General features: G+C 41.9%; 1 protein-coding gene across 10 annotated transcripts in view; it reads right to left on the reverse strand.

Moving 5' to 3' along the window:
• Positions 1-1,818: 1,818 nt before the first annotated feature.
• The window catches only part of pde4d (phosphodiesterase 4D, cAMP-specific), a 207,250-nt gene continuing 192,286 nt past the window's right edge, over positions 1,819-16,782 (reverse strand). For 9 of the 10 annotated variants that reach the window (XM_004547216.6, XM_076890942.1, XM_023155644.3 and 6 more), the window contains 9 exons: positions 9,453-9,546; positions 9,175-9,350; positions 8,954-9,052; positions 8,682-8,846; positions 8,347-8,446; positions 6,521-6,675; positions 6,268-6,390; positions 5,971-6,153; positions 1,819-5,879 (listed from right to left, as the gene is read on the reverse strand). In XM_004547216.6, the coding sequence (XP_004547273.2) occupies positions 5,373-5,879; positions 5,971-6,153; positions 6,268-6,390; positions 6,521-6,675; positions 8,347-8,446; positions 8,682-8,846; positions 8,954-9,052; positions 9,175-9,350; positions 9,453-9,546 (1,602 nt within the window). In that variant the 3' untranslated portion in view covers positions 1,819-5,372. Of the gene's footprint in view, positions 5,880-5,970; positions 6,154-6,267; positions 6,391-6,520; positions 6,676-8,346; positions 8,447-8,681; positions 8,847-8,953; positions 9,053-9,174; positions 9,351-9,452; positions 9,547-10,908; positions 11,466-16,782 lie in introns of those variants that run through there. The other variant, XM_012918038.5, reaches the window with a different exon arrangement.

Raw genomic sequence — 16,782 nt, forward strand, 5'->3', positions numbered from 1 at the left:
CGTTTGTGTCCTTCGTGACTCTTTGTTCACTCGTGAAGCGTGAAGATTGCTCTCCAACCCGCACCTGATGTTTCAGTGAAACTGCTCTGGTCCCATTTTAAGGCAAAGTGCGCCACCTAGTGACACGATGCTGGATTAGCACCAGAGCGGAAGTGACGAATTTATGGTGAGTCGAACCCACTATGACTATATTGTACATTTGAACGTTGTACTTTTATCGCACTTATTTTGAGTAGAAAATGTTGCATTTATCGTTTTATTTACTTTTTTACTATAGTTTTACCTGATAGGCATTGTCATAGGTACACACTGTTAACTGTAACTCCATTGGAGGTGCAATAAAAACACAATTGTGAAGCTACTTTAAGTATACAGTCACCAGACATTTCATTAGGTACACTTTGTTAGTATTGGGTCAAGCTTTGCTTCATTCTTCATGACAAAGTGCTGAAAACATTCTTTAGAGATTTTGGTCCATATTGACATGATCGCATCGGACAGTTACTGCACATCCATGATGCAAATCTCCCCTTCTACCACATCCCAAAGGCGCTCTGATGGATTTAGATCCAGTGACTGTCGAAGCCACTTGAGTACAGTTGTCATTTTTAAGACAACAGTTTGAGATGATTTGAGCTTTGCTACATAAACAGTTTGCTAGGTAGGCTGTGGTGTACTTTGGGGTGACTGTAGCTTGGTGGTTGGTTGGAGGTTCGATCGCTCACTCTACAATCCAAACGTTGCAGCAGAAATTGAGAAATTAAGACTCGTCTCCTGCTGTCCTAATCTGCTGAGCCTGCGTGAATTGTAGACCACACTGTCTAACACTTTTGACAGTTCTTAGTTGACAGTTCCAACTGCTTTAGTGTTCAACATGTGTTTTCCCTGTTCTCTTGTGCATACTTTGGTTTAGTCTTTCATTTATTTAATGTTGCCTTCTGATCAGCTCGAAGCATTCTGGCCATTCTACTCTGACCTCTGGCATCAACGAGTTATTTTCACCCTGAGAACTGCTGCTCACTGGATATTTTTTCTTTTTCAGACTGTTCTCTGTAAACCCCAGAGACGGTTGTGAGGAAAAATCATAGTAGATCAGCAGCCTCTGAAATACTGCCATGTTAAAAGTTGCTTAAATCACCATTCTTCCCCACTCTAATGCTCCAACTGAACTTCAGTAGGTCATCTTGACCATGTCTACCTACGTATCTACCCAAATGCACCAAATTGCTGCCACGTGATTGGCTTATTAGATATTTGCATTGATGAGATGCTAATGTTGTTTGTTCTAAATTGCTCACAAAGCCTATCCTTGTTGTCACAGGGCAAACTCTGGTGCGCATCCTGGACAGGCCGCCAGTCTATCGGGGCTAACGCATAGATGCACGGGATCTTTCACACCTATGGCCAATTAAGAATCACGAATTACCCTAATACCCACGTCTTTGCCTCAAAGACATCATGTCACTCAGATGTACAGCTGCTTTGTCTTGGCTCTTCCTCTTGAGCATTTCAAAGCAATTTGTGCATTCATAATTGCTGAGAGACACGTGCTCTACAGCAGTGGTTTGCCTTAGTATTTTGCACACCAAAGGGCAAGCCACAATTTCAAGGCACCGCTTATATTCATATCAGCAAAAAGTTTCTATTTTTTCACTGCTCAAAACTTATGCCTCAATCACCTTATGAGACACCTTCAGAGTTCAACAAGTGGTCTTGCTGAACCCTGATTCTTTTGAAGTAGGTATGAAGAGATTGTTTTATGAGGAAACTGTGACTCAATTCTCCAATACCTTAAAAAACAATCCAAGCAAGAAGTGATTAGGCAGAATCAACCCATGCTTTTATTTAATCCATTGCATATAAAAACTTTTTTCATTCTTTTTATTTGTTTTTTACATAAAGTTGTATGATCTACAGTGCTATCCAATAGACTGCAATTAACAAGGAATCCATTAAAATAAAATTGTAATTGTCCTGTGAAACGTCCAGACAAGTTGGCATTCTAAAGACATAACCCAAAATATAATTGTCCCAAAGACCTTTTTTTTCTTCTTTTTTTTGTCTTAAAGTTACAGTTTGTATTCTCCTTTCATACCATAAAAAAATAGAACACATAATGAGAAAAGAACCCACTATTTCCATTGGTCCAGGGCTGTTTAGAATCTACAGTATGTGTGTCAAAATAAGAGTCCATGTTTCAGGACAATGATGCAGTCGCCCAAACCCCTTGAATCCCACCCCATACCCCCACCCCTCCCTTCACTACACAAATATAATAAACCCTTCTCCTGTGCAGGCAGAGAGATGTCAGTGGTTTTGGATATTGCAAGTAATGTGAGTGGTCGTGCGGGCAGAGCATAGATAAGCAACACACCGCCAGTGTTTCAGCCATAATTAATGCAGCAGTGGCTGAACATGCAGATGTGTCTCGAAGCCTCTGTGCTTTGTAGGGCCGTAGTCAAGCAACAGCTATACACTACTGTTGCGCCCCATTCAGTGTTTCTGTAGCTGCGAGACAGCCACGCAGAAGCAGGTGATGCGGCAGCCAAAAAAGCGACTCCCGCATCACGTCTCCTGACAGGCTGAATCACATCTGTGAGTGTAGAGGCAGAGCGTAAAGGAAGTGTGAGCTGTTCAGACCAGGTCTACAGCAAACTCGACTCTGGGGACATCCGGCTGGCTATAGGCCACACATCACTCATGTGGTAAATCTCAGGCTTGCGGTCGAACCGAGTCTCCGCACACGTCTGCACCGACGGCGTATTTTCAAAGCAGCGCCGTAGCTGCGAGACAGAGCAAACCGTGTTTGGCTGTGATTGTGGAAAAGGCAACTTTTCTCAGCAGGAGATCGGGCCGACCCAAGCCAAAAAGATTCACCACTGCAGCAAAAAGAGAACTAGAGAATTCAAAAAATAAAAAGGCTAAAAGTAAATGAAGTGTTGAATTTAAGGCACAGCCCATGGGCCAAGGAACAGTTTCTTTTTTTTCTTAAAAAAAACAATTTGGCTTTCCCTCTCTCTTCACTGAGCTACTTCTCAGCTAAGCAACATGTCGATGGATCGTTTTTGTTTTGTTTTTTTCTTTTTTGTTGTTTTTCTTTTTTTTTTTTTACACTGAAATTCATGTGTAAATAAACATTCTCTCAACAAGAGGTACATAATACAGCCACGCCATCACCAAAAGGGATGATAAGAATCAACCATTTACAGCAAACTGCATTATGATAGTAATAACATTAATAATTATATATTATGTACAGCACAATAAATATATGTTTGTAAACAGCGATAAAACCAGAAAATTTTTTATTACAGGTAAGGGCTCTGGGTGAGGATGGAGGGGAAAAAAGAAAGAAAAGTATTGGCACAAAATGAAAGATTAAATAAAAAGTTTTAAAATGACACATAATCAAAACGAGCACTCTTTAAAAAGCGGTGTGCAGTACTTCAAGTGGTTTTTTTTTCTTTAAAGAGGTGGATTTTCTTTTAAATATTGTATGTACACTGGGGTTAAAAAGTATATTTGGATATTGTAACCTGCAAGCCTGCGATGTGGTCTATGCTACAGTAAAATATTTACTGTACCATCTTCATAATGCAAAAAAACCAAAAAACACACACACACACACACACACACACACACACACACACACACACACACACACACACACACACACACACACACACAGAGGGGGAAAAAAAGAATCAAGCAATAAATAATAAATTGAGGCGTAAAATATGATAGAAAAAAGTGAAGAGTTTTGGCTGTGATGTAGGGCGACAACGTTCAAGCCTATGTGCGCACGCGTTTTGGCGAGTTTAAATAAAACAAAAAATGTAATCATAAACGAATATATGTATCTGTGCAAGAGTATCTGGATATCTGTAGAGGATATCTGACGACTGCACGATGGAGCTGATTGTCTTGTCGAAAACAAAGACAGTAACTGGAGTTAACGTCGTGTAGGCAAAAAAACCCTATAAAAACAAAAATGTGTTCGTGATGAAAAGCACATTTACAACAGGTAAAAGAAAACACAGTGACTGGAAAAAAGCAGCAGTTCTTGATGTGCGTGTCAAATAAGGGCAAGAAAATGAAAAGAAGGACGATAAAAAGCTTTCGTAGCATTTGTATAAAATCACCCTATAATACCATTTCTATTTCTGTATACTTGGAGCACTAAACAAGCTTCTAAAAAAGGTGCTTTTTGTATCAACTACAAAGCATTGCATTGTCTTAGGATGTGTTCAAAAGAACTGCAGGCAACGACAATTAAATTTAAAGGCTTGTAACAATGTAACTGAAGTGTGAAAACCTCGGCTTTCACGCTTCCTTCTCGGTGAAGACGCTCACCAAAAACAATAGTTATTATGAATGAATTCCAAAATTCAAACTGACAGGACAAACCAAATATGAGTACAGTGGCATGGAAATAGTAGTATAAATGCTATTGGAGCAAGTGCAAACAGCTCAGAACACTCAATGTAACCCAGCTGTAAAGATATCCCCTTCAAGAAAAAAAACAAAACAAAAAAACACTGAATATCTACGACACGTTTCTCCCCCATTAGTTTCCAAAAGTGCCCTCGTTTTCTTTATTTCTAACAAAACAGAGCCTAAGATTGCAAAAGTAAATTCTAGAAAATATCTGAATCTTACATACAGTACGATACAAAAAAATTAAAGAGGTCTAGGACAGCGACACAGCCGTTTCGATTTGAGCTTGGTGTCAGTCAGGTTTTCAAGGAAGACTTCCACAGCAGAAATGTGTCTCAAAAAGTTCCCCGGTGTGCTGCAGCTTTCATCTCTGCGGCGCCCCGTCAGGTTTTCTCGACCGGATGACAGCATAACGTGCCTCCTAATTTGTAGCGGGAGGGGGGGATATGACCTAACCGAGAGGGAGGTTCTCCTTGAACACGCCAACAACTGTCTCTGTAGAGTATGGGCACTTAATAAAACACGGAAACACTGGCAAACCTTCGGGCGAGGCTGAGACGAAGCAGAAAAGGAGGAAAACGTGATGTTACGTACAGTAAGAACAGCACGGAGGAGACTGAACTGCTGGTCCACAAACTTAAGCCTGTAAAAGGGAGGGGGCTGTAAAGGTGAAATAAAGACACACCACTTCAGTACAAATGGGAATGGAAAGGAGTTTTCCTGAGTGCAAAAAAACTTGAAGTAGTACCAGTGGGCGTGTCTGAACAAAGCGGGCAGGGAGGAGTGGCCAAGGTGGGGAGCAGCGCACGCTTTGGAACCAGAAACATGGATGTATAAAAACCACACACAGATTCAACAAAACCCAAAAAATATTCTATAAATAATCATCTGTCATTACTAAGAAGAAGAGTTAATCAGATGCTGTCCATAAACTGCTATGTGTCAGGGGATTTCGCTTTCTCTTCTTCCTCCTCTTCCTCCTCCTCTTCTGCTACCTCTTCCTCGACAACACATGATTGTGAGCAGGGTGTTTCTCCCTCTTCTACTACCTCATCATCATCGTCATCGTCCTCCCCCACCTGTTCGTCCAAAGGTATCTCTGTTGATTCAGAGTCCTGCGTACAGAGTGTTTTAGAATCAGTACAGCTGTTTTCCTCCTCCTCCTCTTCCTCCTCCTCCTCCTCTGGCTGGCTGCCGCTGTCTTTCTCAGTGTCCGACTCCCCGTCCTCCTCCAGGGTGAGCTCGAATTGGAACTTGTCCCCTCCCGGAGGTCGAGTGCTGTCCTCAGGCTCGTCCAACGCAGGGGAGGGACTTTGGGGGATGGTGCTTTGGTACCACTCTCTGTTGTCTTCTAATGTGTCCAGGATGTCCTGGGCATCCGGATGGACCAGGTCAGCCCACGTCTCCCACAAAGGGTGGACGATATAGTCTATGAATCCAACCTACAGAGGACACGCAGGAAAAACAGGACTCTCAGTGTGTGTCTACACAGCACACAAGTACAGTACACTTATCTGCCTGTGTGTGTGTTACCTGGCTCTTTTCTACTGAGGCATTGTGTTTGTCACACATGGGGCTGATCTCCATGCCCCTCTCCCGTTCTCGGTCACCTTGGCTGAAAAACTCTTCCATGATGCGATCCGTCCACTGCCGGTACAGCTGCAGAGGCTTGGTGGGGTTGCTCAAATCTGCACAGTGCACCATGTTCTGGAGAACCTGAATGTGACCGGTAACACAATCTAAAACACAGCGCCAATGTCCCAAAAGACAATATAGACAGCAGCAGGAAATACTACAACAGAGACGTGGATATTAGACAGCCAGTTTTACCTGTATCCTGTCAGAATAGTTATCCAGCAGTAAGACACCAGAGCTGGTCACTTTCTTAGTTTCCACCATTGTTTTCAGATCAGCCAGCAGATTCATGTGCTTGGACATGTCTGTAGCTAGCACCTTATAAAGACCAACAACAAACTGTTACTAGTACTCAGCAAAGAACACTGTCGCTTAATTTGTACGTAATATACTACACAAGGCTTTCTACTCAGCCTTTATTACAAAAGATGAAACTCTTTTCACTTACGATGTCAATGACCATCTTTCGCAGTGATTGTCTTTGTTTTTTGGTCAAGTTTTGGAAGATGTCACAGTTCTCCTCTTGCAGGAGCTTGAAACCGACTGCTAGATGATGGTTCTCTAAGACGGAAGAGTCATTGTACATCAGTGCCAACTCTGAATCTGCAGGGGGGAAACCGTTGGTTAGTTTAGTTTGCAGAAACTTAGCAGGAAGCTGATAAGTCCGCTGGTACACTTCTGTACATCCAACTGGAAATTCTTTTCAAGTTGCTTTTAGGCTAAGCTTAAGTTGATACATGCTGCACGCCACTTTGTAACCCACCCCATCTCTTCCTTTTCATGCTTTGTCCTGTTAAATCAGTGTCTGCAGTCATGCATGCCTGCTCTTGTTCTGTTCTGGAGGTGTTGCTGCTGCTCTCAGTGCCTTGTGCTTTCCACACATGTGCATGTGCCAAAACCATACTGCCAAATACAAATTACCATAGATGGGAACAGCAATTCTAAACTGTGCATTTCAGTTTAATTAGATCCATAAGACAATAAATGTGCAACAATCGCCTATTAGTGCAACAAATTTCTCTAATGGTGTCTTGCTGAATTTTATGTGTGCTGCTATGGATTCCTTGGTGAATGAGCAGCAGAAGAAAGCCCCATCATGTTTACCGCTGAGAGATTTCCCACTCGCGGTCATTTGAAGGACCTCTAGCTGTATTTAGATTTTCCATTAAGATGCATTAGTCTTGGCCACAGTGAAACCGAGCAGCAGAACAGAGAAAGGGGATCCTGCTCCGTTGCTCTCTGGCTGACAGCAGATCATTCTGGTGGCACTTAACAAGGATGACTCACACTGCCTTTACTGCAGGGATTCCCCATTTGGGGCTTATGGTAAGCACTACACATTTTATGTGTGTGCTACGTGTATGCGACTGCATAGTGTGCCTTCTGTTCTGAGGCTGGTGTTAGTAATACTCTTATGCATTTGTGCCCAGTGGATATAAACTGCTTTTGTTTGAGTTTTCCTCTAAACCGCCAAATTAAGGTGATATTTGTGATACTGCTAACCATAAGCAAGTGAGTCAGTTAAAGTGAGATAACAGGGGTTTAGTGTCTAGCTCAGGGATACATTAACAAACACAACAACATGAAGCAGGCATGCAAGTCTGGCATGGTTATAAGCTCAGTTGAGATGCTTCTATCACTACTCTTGGTGTTAGTGAGTCACACAGATTATCTGGCTTTTATTTCTTTAGGTTTTGATAAATCTGTCTTTGTGATGTCTACCCTTCACTCAACAATGGAGATTACTGGAATTTAGCAACCAAAATGCAATGGCCTATAAAAAGAAATAAGACTCTCAGCGTTGATTAGCTACCGCTTGATGTAAACAAGAAAATATTGAGGTCAGCACATATAGTGTGGCTACATTTGTCCTCAGAAGGACGTTTTCCTAAGAATCCTGAATGATGTTGAGTACAGGGATTAGGGCAATTATTGATCGTCTCTTTGAACTCCTCTGCTTTGGAATCACATGTCAAAGCCATCACACGTGCCTGCAAAAAACATGCTGGTAAACACGTGCATGTGTGCAGGCACTAAGTGTTTAAGCCCAACCTGCACATTTTGGAGTTGATGCAAGAATCAATTCAGAGTTTGGATTAATTATGAAATGCGATTTATGAGTGAAATTATATTTATAATGCAGAGTGTGTGCATATGTATGCTTGCTAACGAAGCAGAGGCATCAATGTGCATGTTCTCACCTTTGTGCCAGAGTGTGTGCGTTTGTGAATACTTGGTAATGACACAGTTGCTAACACTCATATTCAGGCTTACTGGTGTTAATGAGGAACTGGTTCGAGACTCCGGGATGGTCCACGTCATGAATTGCACTGGCAAAGATGGCAGCGAGGATCTCAAGGTCTGTGAACACAGCCTGGAAAGAAGAAGAAGCAAGTGTTGAAGGGAGAGCGGAGGGCACTGATGCGAGAGTCAGCTCGCTGGATAAAAATACCCTTTCAAGTTTAGAGCCATTGATTGGACGTGGAGAAGGAGTTTGATTGAAGCTGATTGTGGAAGCATGGCCTACGTGTTTGTGAGTATATGCATGTCAATGCATGTGTACAAGAGTGCTCCATGTCTTTGTGTGTGTGCGTGCACTTGCACCTCACCTCAAGGGCAGGGGTGGATAGCAGCACGTGAGTTGACTGGGTGACGTCAGCAGCATGGATGTTGTTATGATAGGCCACATCGGCATGGTAATGGTCTTCTAAGGTCATCAGGTAGGTTATAAAGGTGTCAAGTGGAATTTTAAAAGTTTTTAACAAGTCTCTCTCCTGCAAATAAGAAATAAAGGGGGGGATTACAATTAAGACGATTTGGACAATTTGGGGATTCATCAAGCAGCAAAAGAGCCAGAAAAACAGAAGAAGGAAGTCTTTACCTGGAATATTGTGTACATCATGACTGTCAGTGGTCGATTCCCAGAAAATTCGGAGATTTTAAAAACATTAAGGCCCCATTTATTCACATGCTCCAACTCCTGAAAAAAATCAAAACCCCAAAAAACAATGAGATAAGATCAGAAATAAATTCCCTCAACTATATACATCAAATTGCACACACTGTGCACTATATTTATGTAAACTATGCACACAAACACACCTTAGCAAGTTCATCTTCGGTCTCGGTCTTGACCCCAAATCGAGGGATGTTCGAGTTTGTGAGGCTGGATGAGTGCTGCAGCTTTTTCACCCCACTGATCTGAGACATGGGCTTGTTCTTCTTCTCCTTCTCCTTTTGCGTTTGAGGGGATGGCATCTCGACTTCATGCTGCTTGTCTGGAGAGACACAGTGCAGAAAAAAAAGAACAGAAAAGTGAATACAAAGATTGTCACGATGCAGGAAGGAGGGCGAGTCTATCTACCCGTGTCATCACTCACCCAGGAAGGTGTTGGAGATGAACTCAGAGACTTGGTTCCCAGAGCGGCTCATCTCCGAGAGGTGCGTGAGCTCTCTATTCAACATCCTCTTGAACTGAAAGCGGAGCACACACGTATATGAATAATGGGTTCAGTGTCTCGGAAAAAGGCATAATCACAATTACTTGGTTTTTCAGGTCAGAGGTGTTCAGAGGCACTTAATAATGTCATTTTCAAGTAAAGAACAGAAACTGAAAACATAGTTCAAGTTCCAGAACGTGAAAAAAAAAAATCTATGCATGTAAAGAAAACAGATGATTTGATGGCATACACATTCCTAATAGCAACAGTCTTTTGCAGACAGATTTTTAAAATTTCAAGGAACAATACAGTAGTTATTCCCAGAAATTTCACCTTCTCTCACTTTAACACACACACACACACACACACACACACACACACACACACACACACACACACACACACACACACACACACACACACACACAGATTTAGAGGGCTGCTGCCCTGAAAAAACTGACAGCATTTATTTATTCCTCATTTGCTCTTAGCTCTCCGGTGCCTAATTGAAGTGGCAGGCCCAAATTTAGCTGCAGCTTTGGTTTTGAAAACCAAATTGATTGATGTGGAGGCAAACGCTTTAAATCACTGATGTTCCAAACCACAAAGTTACAAAACAGATATTTAAAAAACCCCTCAATGCATTATTTAATTATGAATGAATTTAATTATGAAATTGTAAAATGCACAGTGTATATCAATGATTTATGTAAAGCCATACTGATCACTTTAAGCAAGCCATAACACCACAGGAGTCTCTTTAGAGCTCAGTCCGATTTAAGAACACCCACAGGCTTTTTTATAATGATGACACCAGAGGCTGCGAGCCACTTGCAGCCATTGTTGCAGAAAAGCGACAAATACAATAATTACAAACATATAAAAATAGCAACATATAAATAAAAATGCAACCTACAAGATTTCCAGATATCTGTATAAAGTAAAATTAAAAGATTATGGACCTAAAAAGGAGAGACCTAAGAGTTGCTGTTTTCTTTGACCTAAGAGGCCACTTGTGCCGTTTAACCTTTGAAACAACCAGAATGGAAATAACGATCCAGAGATTTTGCGAAAACATCTTTGCTCTTGAATCCAAAGTCACCTAAATTATCATTTTTTTCTGTGAATTACACCCAGGCAGCACCATGCGAGTACAACATTGGCTCTTCACATCAAATGCATCAAAATGGAAAACGGACCCAGAAATCTCACACCAATGCAGCAACAGTTTGAGGAGATATATGACGTGCTTCGTATATCTCAACTGGTCTGAGGGATGAAAGTTACAAAAAAACCACGTCCTCTCGATGAAAATTAATTTAAGCAATCACGTCAAACTAGGTGTGAAGCATATGAATATATAAAAAAACTACACTAATATAAGAAGGGATCTTACCTGTATGTATCCCCAGGACACAGAGAGCAAATAATTTGCTTCAGGCATTTTGACAAATCAAGCAAACCGATCCAGAAGCAGAAAAGGTGCAGGTTTATAGTCCGGTATACTGCTCAGTCAATGAAAACACTAGACAGCTAGTAAAACAAAGGCAGTTCCCGCCAGTTAAAAGACCTCAACCTGAGGAGCCCGCAGAGCTCAATTCCAAGTAAATCAGCTGTGCAGAGTCTGTAAGTGAAGCATTGCGTTCTTGCCCTGCAAATAACCAAAGAACCAAGCCGAAGAAAAACAGATTCTGACAGAGAAGCGGAAGAAACGTGTCTCCCCAAAGATCCGATGCGAGCATATTGTGACCACACACGGTGACACAGATTGGCATGTGAACACACAGAGTCAGGCACAGGGATGCACTGCTGAGTCTGTGAATAATTGATGATGGTGCGGATGCTTAGTAGATGCCAAAGCACCAGGACAGCAAAATTTTTCTCTCAGCAGCTCCCAAACAGGACTGCCTGGCTGCTTCTGTATGTGTGACACAAGCTCCCATGTGAAGCGCACAGGCTGCCTCCCTCACACGGTCGTACGACGGCAGCGAATCAGGGCCCGGATATGAAAGAAGTGTGAGCTCATCATCATCATCTCTGATTGGTTTGGATTGGAACAGACCTGAGACTGCCTGCTGTTTGATTGGCTGGGACTGAGGTCAGTGGAAAAATCTACCCCTTCCCTTTCCTTTAATTCCTGCGGTGCAAGGGGGATGTTAGTTTGCGTATGCATGTGTGTGTGTACAGTACACACCTACATTTGTGTGTATGCAAAACATGTTCATATAAGATGCATGGCCAACTGTTCTAACCTTCTGCACAGCTTGATATACAAGTGCAGGTTACCTCATCCAACATGATATAATATTTTAAAAAAGCTGAGGTCACCTTCCACCCCGGTATTCAAGCGAGGTGAGTCACAGCAGCATCACTGATGAGATGATGTAAACACACACACAAAAAAACCCCATCATTAGTCTTACAATAAGAATGAGCGTCACAGTTATCTGAAGTGGGCTCAATAGGACAGAAACTAAAAGTGCTGCAGCCACACAGGCTGCTCCGTGTGCGTGTCAGCAAGCTCGGGAGGTCGTCGCTTTAATCGAAGGCAAAAGATGAAACCGTATTCAGGCTGGAGTTTTTTGTTTTTCTTTCTGAAGCAGCACCAAGCGACAAACACCTCCAAAGTGAGTATATCCACCTGATGCTTTATGAGTGCATTTCATGTCTCCAGCAGTCATTTTTTAATGTTGACATCCAGCATTATTGAATTATCCGCCGATAATCTCAAGTCTTAAATTTGAAATTTTACAGGAAAACCCACGTTGAGTCAGCTCACCAACGATGTCCCAGTGAAAAAAAAGGGCATTGACAGAGAGCTGTTTGCAGTTTGCTGCAATTCAAATGTACAGGGCATCTGCATCTTGTCCTACCAAAATGAGTGATATTAGATGTGTAAGCTCAAATAATTACTGGACTGCTTCTTGTAATTGCAGGTGTGGAAAATTCTGAACTGTGATACTAATCTTAGGATCTGGACAGGGGGTTTCTAAGAAAAGCAGAACCAAACTTTGGTGAAAAACATGTTTACTTTGGACTTTGGTTTATTTAAAGAAATGTCTTAGTATAAACACTTGTGTATGCTCTTCAAATTACCTGTTGAGGTACTGGTCCAAAAACATTTCCAATCAATGTTCAGAGTTCAGACAGCGTGCAAGTTTTGATATTACAGCTTTACTGATAAATATTGCAGTGATGATGATGATGATGATGATGATGATGATGGATCATTTTTCTAATCATCACCACCATCTAACTTACCCCACCCCATAAACCAGGGGTGTCTGACACATGGTCCTATCCTTATTAGGGTTGTGGGGGTGGTTGGAGCCTATCCCAGCTACCATAGGGCGAGAGGCAGGGTACACCCTGGACAGATGGCCAGTTTGTTGCAGGGCAGGGAATGTACAATGAAGAGATAAAACTTGAGAGAAGAGCATGTTTGCCCCTGAAAAAAGGGCGGCATCAAACATCTGGGAGATGAGGGGAAAAAAGGCCCAGCATTTTATTAATTTCTATCGGCTGGCACCACATGTAAAACAGTGGAACACAACCGCACGGTAATTAACGCGTAATCCATGACACACAAGCATAAATGTCGGGGATGATGTCGGCCGCTAACATAGCTAACGTCGAAAGGACTGCAAAGGCTGCCTGCAAAAGGCCTTAGTAATGCTGATGAGCATTAATAAACAGAATATAAAATTACAATTGTCAAAGTTAAAAAGATTATTCCAGATCTTTATATGGTTCATATAAACTTCTTTTTAAAAATTTGAATCTTTAAAAAACAGTGAAAATTTGAACCATAATCAGGTTATTGAAACTTGCGCACACCCACACAAAACATCCACAGCCCCTGCGTTTCTTTAGATTTAGAGTCTGTTCTTTCTTTTTCATGTTGTGTATGTAAACGCACATGTGTGCATGCATGTGTCGAGTGTTTACATTGATTGAAAAGGGACCAAATCTGTCTCTGATTACTTTACGCCCCACTTCCACAGCCTGTTTGGCACTGTGAGTAATTTACAGCTACACTGGAACAGATGAGCCCACCGGCTCGCTGAGATCCAGTCGCTTTGATTGACTCACAGCCAAGCAGGCCACACACGCACATGTGTGCACGCACAACACATGGTCTCCTCTCAGGTGGACAGTTTAAACAACGCCCGCTTACACCTCACTAATCCACACAAACTCCCACTCGCTGTCACGCAAACACACACAAAGCAATAGCTTAGCCAAGAGGTGTGAACTCAAACTATTGGGTAAAAATTGGAAAGTGTCACACCGAGCATAGATGTGTGTTGTGACCAAAAATATCTGTTCCTGCTGTGTATATATAGCTCGCAACACCTCCAGATCAATGTATTTTTTTCGTTTCTCACATTCTGCATTTATTCGGGCAGCAGACGCCCCCTCTCCGCAGAGGGAGCAGGAACACTTTAATTGTTGTCAGTGTTATAGATGAAATGGGTCTGTCACCCATTCATGACATACAGAAGACACCAAGGAGGAAATCCATATGTAGGAAGGCTACAAACAGGTAATGGTAAGACTGGTTGGTGGTTCGATCCCCCGGCTCCTCCAATCCACACATAAAAATGTGTCACAGGGCCAATACATAGTGCATGACTGTTAGGAAAAGGGCTGTACCACACAAATACTAGTCCATGTACCATTTATAGCACAAAGTATACCTATGAAAACTAAGATCAGCAGCAAGATGCAAAAGCAAAGAGAACTAGCCACTAATTCAGCCACTGAAGAATGAGTCTGAACCGCATCGCATGTGTAAGCCCTCCTCGCTGAACTAGATCCAACTTTTAGGGACAAGACAGTTTGAATTCTTAAGGGAAGCTACATGTTATTCAGAAAAAGTAGAAACCTCTCCTCGCACAGATCTGAGATCAGTGATGTGAGGCTGCTAAACTAGGTGTTTCCTAAGGAACCTCTTGCTCTTTCTTGAAATGAGCTGCTAAGAAACACTAATAGTGAAATATCAAAAGAATAATACTTTTAATCATTTAAAAGTATCACTGCAACAAGTGGAGGAGATATAATCAGTTACTGGTTATACTTGCACATATTGTCTGTTGGCCTCATTATTTGAAACTTTGGCCACATTTAATAGCAGCACCTGCCATTATAGCAGTGTACATATATAACAGGAAAAGCATAATTTAGCACAGGTCCATATTACAGACTTTGGTATTTACTTTACCTGCTGCAACAATTAGAGAGTCATTATGAAAACAGAAGATATCCACCAACACCCACTGGCTGCTGCTGATTTGCAAAAGACAGGGAAGCTCAACCTTACAGGTTTAGGTTAAAAAGAGAAGTGACACGATCCAGATTCTTGTTCAGGTGTGGCACCAGTCGCACTGCAAGTGAATCAGACTTACTAAAACGGTGATGCCAGAAAAACAGAAAGAAAGTTTTAATGAGTCACTTGCCATATGCCAGGAGATCCGCAGATGAGATCACGACACAACCAAAATACACAAGTCTTAACTCCTTCCCACATAAAAAGACATTTGATCACCTCCCCAGTACCCTTAATGACGAGTTCTGAGACCTCAATAAACATCAATAAAGACAATTTTTGACGACCATCAGAATAGGTTCTAGGTTTTTCCAAGGGACGCCCTAGTAAGTTGTATACAAAAAGATCACAATCACTAACTTCTGATTCACACCTTGTCATTTTGTTCTGGAAGAAACCACTCAGTTCAGAAAAGAGTAACAACAGTTGCCCATAGTAGGAGTCCAAAAGGGGGAAAGAGTTCTTGCCTTTAGTAAAAAGGACACCTTCGAACCTGAACATCCAAGCATGACACCCTGATATTTCAAATGAGAAAACAGCCAACGCTAATCAGACTTGACTAGTGCACATCGATCTTACAGAAGAGCAAAAGAATCCCCGAAATACTTAATCACACACAAAGGAAAAATATCTAACCACGGGAGTATCCTGAACTTGAACCCACAGAGAACCAACAAGTGTCACCTCAGAGACCTATACGAGATTACAGCAAAGCGTCTAATAGACACGCTGTCTGTTAGACGTGTGTCAATTTCACACTTTGCCTCTGCAAAAGGGTGAAATAGACACACATGCAGAAGTTGAATTACCAGCAGGGGGAGATAATAATAATAATAATAATAATTTTAAAAAAGCCAAGAAGTCAGTAGTGAGTAAAAAAAACATGTGAAGTACATTTCAGGGTCCTTAATCAGTAGAATCGATTAAGCTAGGTGGCTAATATGTACATATTGTCCGTGTAACTGTGTTAATAATGTCTAAGAGTCAAAGCTGGAAATGGACAAGCTATGCCAGTGGCTCAGCGATTCTATTACAGGTTTTGCCGTGATACTGGGTTGCAGAGACATGTGCACTTTTAATGTCAAAGAAGGTGTTACAACTGCAAACGACTTGTTTCATTTGGTGGGTGTGTGTGCTGTGTGTGTTTTTAGCTACTGTGTGAAAGTGCATTAAGTAGAATGGCAGTACGAATGTCCTGGAGGGCAAACTGACCTTGCCTAACCTACTGTTACAGCAGCCTCTAAGCCTAACAGAGTAACCTTGGGAATAGTGATATTCCGAGGTGACGTGCAGTATTTCACCAGAATATATTGTGACCTGATTTGAGAGCAGAGATGATGAATGGGAACCCACAAGGAACTGTACTTTATGGGCGGTGAGTTTTAACAATGGTCCCAAACACTGAGAGAAGTGATTTTTCCGTAATTTTATTCCATTTTCCTCAAATGAATTCAATCTTTTTTTTTTTTGGTTTCTTTTATTTATCTCGACGATGAGCTGAGGATACCTTTAAACACCGATGTTAAAGTCTGCGGGCATGTGTGGGAGATGTAGCGACTGTATTACATGTGATGTCTTTGTCTGTACGTGTGTGAGTGTGTATGTGTGCATTGCTGGAGTGAGATAGCAGGGCGGCTGAGCCTGTGGCTGTTGCCATGACGACCAAAGATAGCTGTGCTGATAAAAGAGAGCATGTTACAGTTTTTCTTTTACCTCTCTCCCTCTCTCTCTCTCTCTCTCTCTCTCTCTCTCTCTCTCTCTCTCTCTCTCTCTCTCTCTCTCTTTTTAAAGAAGTGATTTTTTAAAATTTAAATGAGGTAGATGTGCAGCGTGATGTGTGTGATCGCACTAACATCAGAGGTGAACCTGTGCTTTTTGTTTGATTCCTTTGTCTGTCTCTCCTCTTGGTTCGTCCCACCTCGTGTGACATCACAGTGTGTG

This window comes from Maylandia zebra, linkage group LG12 (assembly GCF_041146795.1).
Source record: "Maylandia zebra isolate NMK-2024a linkage group LG12, Mzebra_GT3a, whole genome shotgun sequence".
In the NCBI taxonomy this organism is placed as follows: Eukaryota; Metazoa; Chordata; class Actinopteri; order Cichliformes; family Cichlidae; genus Maylandia; species Maylandia zebra.